The 8,934-nt window shown below is 31.3% G+C and overlaps 1 protein-coding gene and 1 non-coding gene across 2 annotated transcripts; both read left to right on the top strand.

Annotated features, from left to right (window-relative positions):
* The first annotated feature begins 1,244 nt into the window (after positions 1-1,244).
* Positions 1,245-4,415, top strand: LOC144551931 (Phototropic-responsive NPH3 family protein). The gene is made up of 4 exons (XM_078300039.1): positions 1,245-1,329; positions 1,716-1,785; positions 2,375-3,544; positions 3,798-4,415. The coding sequence occupies exons 1-4, from the start codon at positions 1,265-1,267 to the stop codon at positions 4,380-4,382; spliced, it is 1,890 nt and encodes a 629-aa protein (XP_078156165.1). The 5' UTR covers positions 1,245-1,264; the 3' UTR covers positions 4,383-4,415.
* Positions 4,416-4,565: 150 nt separating this feature from the next.
* On the top strand, positions 4,566-4,637 carry TRNAW-CCA (transfer RNA tryptophan (anticodon CCA)). The gene has a single exon. It is a non-coding gene; the product is annotated as a tRNA-Trp (tRNA).
* The last annotated feature ends 4,297 nt before the right edge of the window (positions 4,638-8,934 follow it).

The raw sequence follows: 8,934 nt of genomic DNA, 5'->3' as shown, positions 1-8,934 counted from the left end.
GCTATGGATTGCATAGAGAGCTACGGTGTTACGGTTCAATATTCGAGTTTTCAAAATCCTAACGGTCGATCCGAACCATTCATCTTGTTCTCCATATTAATATGTGTTTGGAGACCAAATTTTACATTCTTTGAAAATTGTTTACTATTTTTTTAGATAGGTAGAAAATCAAATATCTGAATGGTGCAAAAAATTTTAGATCAAATGATTTTCTACCTATCTAAAAAAATAGTAAACAATTTCCAAAAAATGTAAAATTTGGTCTCCAAACACATATTAATATGGAGAACAAGTTGAACGGTTCGGATCGACCATTAAGATTTTAAAAACTCAAATATTGAGCCGTAGCACCGTAGCCCTCTATACAACCTATAGCATCGTAGCCTTATTCATTCTTGCAAGTGTCTATCTACGAACTTTCTAGTTGTGAATTTTGAATCCGTTCCACCTATTTCTCTTTTCATATTATCAATAAAAGAAATTTTATATTGATAACTAAATTTGTATGATAAATGATAATTATGATAATTGACATCAAATTATAATGAAAATTAAAGCTAATTAAACTGTAGATGTTTTTTTATAATTTAGATTGACCATCTATGTAATTTAATATAATTTAAGAATTATTTAATCACCAACTAAATGTAGAACATATTATATTTTTTTCTAAAATTTGTAAAGTTGAATCGTTAATTTATTTATTACTTGACGAATCCAATTGATTTCAAATGGCATCAAATTTGATACTTGATTTTTCTAAATTACATAATATATGTTGGTAATTTTATTTTATTAATTTTGATAGGTGTTACGACCATTGTAATAATTAACAAAATTCAATTATATTTACAAATATAAACTAATTCTCATGATAAAATATTTGACTAAAAGTGCAACAAATGTATATGCTGTTTATTTTTTCTAGAATTTAAGCCCGAACATAAAAAATTCTGTATGGACCAAAAGGTTGTTAATGTGTGTGTGAGAGAGAAATGGATTTTCAAAATGGAGAGGATACTTAATTTACCAGTTCCTAGACATCTGAAAGGGAAAATAATACTCTTTTTGTTTAAACCAAGACCTTGAGCTCTTTGCCCAATTTACAGTCCTCTTAAGAAGGCACAACACTATAACTTCCACAACTCCATTCTCTCTCCTTTACATACCATTTAACACTGAATTTCACATTCAAACTAGATAATCATTATCTGATATACAATACCCTTTCATGGAGTCTCCAAAGGGAAGAACAAGTCCATTAATGGGATCAAGCCCCTATTCAAGTCCCAACATAGCTTTACTACTGAAAAGAAGAATTCTCTCTTGGTAATTTTACTGTAGTCAAGTTAACTGATTTAGTTGTAGTTTTATTTGTATCTTTTCTGCTGTTGAAACTGTTTAGCATTTTGTATTAGGTAATCTCTCTGACTGTGTAAGTTGTTTTGTTAGTGGGAATCTATAGTTTGCTTTGTAAATCTTTTCACAGATTGAATGGTACTGAATTGGTACCATCTTCTGTGGATTAACTCTGATTTCTAATGAAAACGGTGGGTCTTTGAGCCCAGTTTAATCATTTTTATTTTACTTTAATAGTATACTTCTTATTTACCAAGTATCATATGTACCAGTAGGAAATCTTTTTAGTTTTTTTCATTAATTGAGATTTTCTTAAGTAACATACTAACATTGATTATAATATATGGAATTTTCAGGACTAGGGAGACCAATTTGGAGCCATCAATTTCTGTTCGTGTAAGCGGTAAAATTTTCAAGCTGCACAAGGTAATTTTAGTAACTAATGAATTGGGTTTTCTTATTTAAAATGGAATGTTCTTATAAAGTTAAGTTCTGTTTATGGATATTTCTTTATAATGCTACAGAATTATTTCTTTTTGAAGAAAAATAGATGTCTAGACTCTATTTGCTTTATATAATAAAAACTTCACAAGAGAAAATTAAAAACGCCAGATCCAAGAGTTTTGAACTGGCAAAATAAACTGAAATCGTAGAAAATAGAGTAGAATATGCCAGTTCAGATGCACACTCAGGAATTTGAGTAGACTGTACCATTTTTAAATCCAGATGATCCAATACAAACAGGACAGCCTTGATCGACGGTCTTTAAATAATAGCCGGGGGATGGGATTTTTGATATGATCCTAACTGTCCAATTTTCATTGGAGATGGATGGCTCTCTGCGTCGTATGACGCTGAATAGTAATAGATGCAGAGGCGAACTTGCTAATACCCAACTAGGATCAATTTAGGCCTAATAAATTATTTTTAAGCATTATTTTAAGCTTGCTTTATATCCCCATTCTTGATCATCTTAGATCTGTAAATCAACATTTCACCTGTATTATTTATGCAGAAACCCCTAATTTCAAAATGTGGCTACTTCAACAAGGCATTGCAAGGCTCCTCTGAAATCGAACTACCTGACAACTTCCCAGGTGGCTCAGAATCCTTTGAGATGGTTATGCTGTTCACATACGACTATCCGCTGATTCTAGACCCATTTAATGTATCAGCCTTGCGTTGTGCAGCTGATTTCTTAGAAATGACTGAAGAATACCACCACCCTTTAAACCTGGTAGAAAGATCAGACTTATACCTGAACCAAGTCGTGTTCCAAAATTGGGACGACACACTAATCGTGCTCCAAAAATGCGTACCACTCATACCAGTATCAGAGGAGCTATTAATTGTCAGTCGATGTGTCGAATCATTAGCTTTCATGGCATGTATGGAAATTTTAGAACCCGAGAGAAGAACCAACAGTCCAGCCTTGTCAATGCAAGGTTTAACGGGTCGAAACTGGAATTGTGAAATTGTAAAGGAAAGAGCAGGCCAAGATTTATGGATAAAAGATCTTATAGCTCTTCCTTTTGAGTTTTTTAAGCAGATCATTGGGTCATTGAGGCGACAAGGGATGAGAGAGAAGTATGTGGACCCAATTATCATGTTTTATGCAAATAAATGGGTGCTTTCAAAAAAGACCCACAAATTTTGGGAAGAAACAAGTGACGAAAATGGGATTGAAGATGCCAATACCAAGGTCTCCATGATATTTGAAGGTATAATTGACCTACTACCAGTAGAAGAAAAGGCTGGCATGGCCATACCAGTGGCATTTTACTTTGCACTTCTTTCGAGATCCCTAAGCCTTAAGCTTAGTAAAGATTCAAAGATTATGATCCATGAAAAAGTTGTTTCTGTCTTACACTTGGCAAGAGATGCTGATTTTCTCTTGCCAGAAAAGGGAAATAAGTCGGGCTCAGTCGGGTCATGTCTAGAAGTAGAAACAATGGAGAGAATTGTAAGGATGTATGTTGTTGGAAAGAGAAAGAATGGATGTCAAGGCCAAACCCCGTTGTGTGAAATGTCAGTAGTCGCTGATTTGTGGGACCAGTATATCCTACAAATTGCCTCTGACCCAGGTCTTGGATTTGAGAGATTTGTGCAATTAATTGAGTTAATTCCAGCAGTTGAACGGGAAACACATGATCACCTATATGCAGCTATTACCACATATTTACTGGTGAGAAAATCTAACTTTAGTTACAGTGCTTGAAAATTGACCAATAAAATAAAATAAATGTAGGAAATATGCATACATGAAGAGCTTTAAATAAAACAAATGTAGGAAATATATCTAATTTAAGAGCAATTGATTTTAGTTTGGTAGAATAATTGGCTACTTGTATTTTAAAAAGAATGTGCAAAAATATTTGACCATCCTTTTTTTCATTTTTCTTCATTTATAATATCTGAATTTTATTCATCTCTTTCAGGAACACTCTGAATTATCAAGAGAAGAGAAATCCTCTCTATGCAACTACCTCGAATGTCGAAAACTATCACAGGAAACATGCGTGCACGCGGTACAAAATAACCATATGCCTCTTCGACTAATTATGCAAGCTCTTTTCCTCCAACAACTACACACTCATCAAACCGTGAAAGATTGCTCCGACTCGTTCCGCTATGTGCAAGCAAGTGAACTCACCATAACCGGGACACTTACACCCAACTCGGCAAGTCCTTACGATGGTTGCCCCCCTTCAACTTCACTTTCAAATAAAGAGTATGATTCGGCTAGTTTTCGAATTCAAACACTTGAAAAAGAGATCATGTCACTCAAGAAGAGTCTACAGTGCGAGAACAGCACCAAAGTACCGAGTTTTCGGATTTCGGGTCTTGATGGATCGAGTGCAATGAGAAGAAGAAAGCCACTTGGGCAAGTAAGGGGTTGTATTGGGTTTGGATCCACGTCTTGGGGATCACAAAGGAGGTGTGCGGGTAGGATTTTAAAGCTTTTTAGGAGAATAGCAATGTTAGGTAAAGGAAAAGGAAAAGGCAAGGGTATGATGAAATAGAAACCTTAATGCAGTACGTGTTGGTGATTGGAATCCTTGTTAGATTGGAGGATTAATTGTTCGATGTCACCAATTATATCCGTATCGTGCAGTTTTTATGTTGTTGAAAATATAATAGATAGAAATTAGTTCGGTACGGTCTACATATTCATACTAGAGTTAATTTTCAGGATATGAACAACAGGATCCGTGGCGCAATGGTAGCGCGTCTGACTCCAGATCAGAAGGTTGCGTGTTCGATTCACGTCGGGTTCAAAACCCCGATCCAAAACGGATATTTTTTTTTGTTTTTCCCTTTTCCGAAAAGCAGATAAATAGTAGAGTTGTGTAGACTTAGCAGCCTCTTCATATCCATATTTTATACATATGGATCATCCAATTAAATATTCGAAGCAAGATCAGAAATAAGAAAACTTAAAGTGTTGTAATCCGAATGTTTTGATTTAATTCTTTAATAGTCTTCAAATTTTATGGAAATCATCATAGTTCACACATTTAGCCCCGTAGTAATAAATTTCACTTAGGAATAGTGCAAGGAAATAGTGCAAGGAATAGCATTTTCTAAGTTAGTGGTTGAAAATAGTGCTAACCTGAGTGGTATGAGAATAACACTAACTTTAGACTATTCAGGTTAGTAAAAATGTCGTTTAGATTGTATATTTGAAATAGCGATTAAGAGAATGAATAAAATAGTAATTACACTAATCTAATATTTAAACTAATATTATATTACATTTAATATTTAAACTAATATTATATTATATTTAATATTTAGACTACATTCAAAGTTTCAAACTAATATTTTTTTAAGACTAATCTAATATTTTATTTAATAGTAATCTAATTTATCTGATATTATATTTATTCAATATTAATTTAATATTTTATTTAATACTAATCTAATATTTAAAGTAATATTATATTACATTTAATATTTAAATTAATATTATATTATATTAATATTTAAACTAATATTATTTTATTTTTAATTTATTTTAATACTAATCTAATATTTAAACTAATATTATTTTATTTTTAATTTATTTTAATACTAATCTAATATTTAAACTAATATTATTTTATTTTTAATTTAATATTTAATTTAATACTAATCTAATATTTAAAGTAATATTATATTTAATATTTAAATTCATATTTTATTTAATATTAATCTAAGTTATTTAATGCTAATCTAATATTTAAATTTATATTATATTGCATTTAACATTTAAATTAATATTGTATTACATTTAATATTTAAACTAATATTATATTATATTTAATCTAACATTTTATTTAATATTAATCTAATTTAATATTATATTTATTTAATACTAATCTACATTTTAAATTGATATCATATTACATTTAATATTTACACAATATTTTATTTAATACTAATCTAATATTATATTATATTTAGTACTAATCAAATGTTTTATTTAATACTAATTTAATATTTAAACATACTCTAATTGAGAGGAATCAAATATTTTATTAAGGTCACTAACCCCACTAGAGCTATTATTGCTAACCCACTATTTCTTTGGATGAGTAGAATAGAGCTATTCTTGAGCTGATCCGATTTGTTAATTTGTGTTTGAATCACCAAGATTTGAGAATAGTGGAGCTAACCCAAAAATAGCTCTATTCTTGGTGATCCAAACACACCTTAGTGAATAATTCCGCTAAATAAGAAGTTTGTCATTATGATATATTTCGTGTGCAGCTAATAAAGTTCAATAAAAAAGAATTGCATAATAAAATAAGCTACGGTATTTTTTAAAAACGTTACAAAATATATTGTCATACTTAATTTGTGTATATTTTCTCTAGTTACATTTAAGAGTGTTTAAATAGAGTTCATTGTGTTGATTCACGTCGGGTTCAAAACCCCGATCCAAAACGGATATATATATATATATATATATATATATATATATATATTTTCCCTTTATCGAAAAGCATATAATAGTGAGGAGGGTTCCAATGTCTCATCTTTTTCATACCTTATCATATCTCATATTTTATATCTTTGTTTTCAAAGTCTAAATTATCGATCCGAACCATTTAACATAATATTTATATTGAAATATGCATGGAGATAAAATTTTATATTTTTTGAAATTTTTTTACTATTTTTTAAGATAGGTACAAAATCATTTTTTTTGAACCGTTCAAAAACAGTGATTTTCTACCCTCTTAAAAAATAGTAAAGAAAATTTCAAAAATTATAAAATTTCATTTCTAACCATAGTTTAGTATATATATCATGTTGAACGGTTCAGATCAACAATTTGAACTTTAAAAATAAAGATATGAGATATGAGATATGATAAGGTATGAAAAACATGAGATACTAGAACCCTCCTCTATAATAGTAGTGTTGTAGCAAGTCTGCAAAAAAGTAGGCTTAGCAGTTAGCAGCCTTTTCATATCCATATTTTATACATATTGATCATCCAATTAAATATTCGAAGCCAGATCATAAATAAGAAAACTAAAGTGTAATCCGAATGTTTGATTTAATTCTTAATAGTCTCCAAACTTTGTGGAAATCATCATAGTTCACACATTTAGGCCCATAGTAATAAATTTCACTTAGTGAATAACTTCGCTAAATAAGAAGTTTGTCATTAATTATGATATAGATATATTTCGTGTGCAGCTCAAAAAATTCAATAAAAGAATTGCATAATAAAATAAACTACGGTATTTTTGAAAAACGTAAGAAGTGCAAAATATATTGTCATACTTAATTTGTATATTTTATTTAGTAGTACATTTAAGAGTGTTTAAAGAGAGTCCAATTATTGGAATATTGTTCGTTAAATTGTAAATTGAGAAGAGAAAGTTGTGTATACTATAAATGTGTGAACATTACAGGTGAGTAGAAAGTAATGCTATCATGCAAATTTGTAAAACCAAATTCAAACCATACCAAACCAATCAAAATTCATGCCAGATTTATTAAAATGCAGATTAAAATGAACGGGTGCAGATTCTTCATTCTACACGGTGCATAATTGATTCAGATGCTGAAATGAGATGGCTTAGTCGGATAGGGATCGTTCAGGCAAAGATTGTAGAACTCAAAAGAGCCTCGTCTTGCTTCAAGTGCGGTGACCAGGAACACCTTGCGGTGCAATGTCACAATCCGACTATGTGCTTTATATGCAATCGCCATGGCCACTGATCCTCTTAGTGTCGTGCAATCACTCCTTACGAGCTCCCCAAATCTAATCCACTACTCTAAAAAATATCCAACTAATACTCCATCAATTCATTCTCTCACACCCCATGATGCTGACCGGGTTAGGCCAACGGTCTATATGCTACGAGGTATTGGCTATGGACACAATCAAGGTTGGAGTCGGCATTAACAGAGATAAAGCAAGAAATGGCGTTGATGGAAAAGAAATAATCTGAAATGGAGATGTCCATGGCAGGTATGGATTATCAAATTCATAAAAGTCAGTCCAAATTGGTAGAGATTGAGATTGCTAAAGCAACACAACATATAAGTGCTATTAGAGAAGAAAAACGATGTCACTTAGAAAATAAATTGGATTTTGTGATCTGGCAACTTACTATTGTTTATGATCATGTCAAAAGAAAGCTTAAACCTCTCTTTTGGGCTGAACTGGACCTTGTCAGACAAGGTCAAAGTCTCTCATGGATCTTGTGTGGGGACTTCAATGCCCTTAGATCAATTAAGGATAAATCAGCCCCCATTTGGATACTTCCCTTAGTAGATTATTTAATTCTTTTATAAATAGGCATAACTTAGTAGAACATCAACTTACTAATAGAAAGTTCACTTGGTCCAATGGACACCAGTTTGCACTACTAGATAGAGTCTTCACATCTTTAAACTGGGGTCAACTATATCCTTCTAGTGTAATTACAGATCTAGGTAAGAATGGATCCGATCACTGTTTCAAACACCTAATTTCTCTTCTCATCAATTTCGATTTAACCCCCTTTGGCTAGAACAAGCTAACTTTGTGCAATTATTGCCACAATGGTGGGGGGAACATCAATTATCTCTCCCAGATATAGCTAATAGTTGGCATAATAAATTAGGACATGTTAGACGGAAAATTAAATAATGGGCAAAGAATCATTATGGGCAGAAAAAGAGGGAAAAACAACATATTCTTTTTAGATTACATGAGTTAGAACTTATACAGGAGCACAAATCCTTTACTGAAGTAGAATATCAAGAATGGTGTAGTTTGAAGAGTCGACTAGAAACGATATATTTAGAGGAGGAGATACATTGGAAGAATAGAGCCAAACAAAAATGGCTAGAGGAAGGGGACCAAAATTCTAAATATTTTCATATTATAGCTAATCATAGGAGTAAAAAAAATCATATTAATAGTTTAGATATTAATGGTAGCCCTTCTCATTCTATACCTGACATCAAGAAACATGTTAGTGACTATTATAAAGATATATTAGGTTCCCCAGGTATTAAATATGCTACACTTGATAAGGATTTTTGGGATGATAATGATAAGGTTACCACACAGGAAAATCTCCTTTT

The sequence above is a fragment of the Carex rostrata genome, chromosome 3, assembly GCF_964058835.1.
Source record: "Carex rostrata chromosome 3, lpCarRost1.2, whole genome shotgun sequence".
In the NCBI taxonomy this organism is placed as follows: domain Eukaryota; kingdom Viridiplantae; phylum Streptophyta; class Magnoliopsida; order Poales; family Cyperaceae; genus Carex; species Carex rostrata.
Note: the sequence above shows the minus strand (reverse complement) of the source record. Positions and strands in the feature narration are given on the sequence as shown.

What these genes read in the sequence shown, in the direction of transcription:
- LOC144551931 (XM_078300039.1), top strand. Translation starts at nt 1,265, where the DNA reads ATGGGATCAAGCCCCTATTCAAGTCCCAACATAGCTTTACTACTGAAA. An exon ending in AAAAGAAGAATTCTCTCTTG is followed by an intron (nt 1,330 to 1,715) that starts GTAATTTTACTG and finishes TGGAATTTTCAG; the next exon opens with GACTAGGGAGACCAATTTGG. An exon ending in CTATTACCACATATTTACTG is followed by an intron (nt 3,545 to 3,797) that starts GTGAGAAAATCT and finishes CATCTCTTTCAG; the next exon opens with GAACACTCTGAATTATCAAG.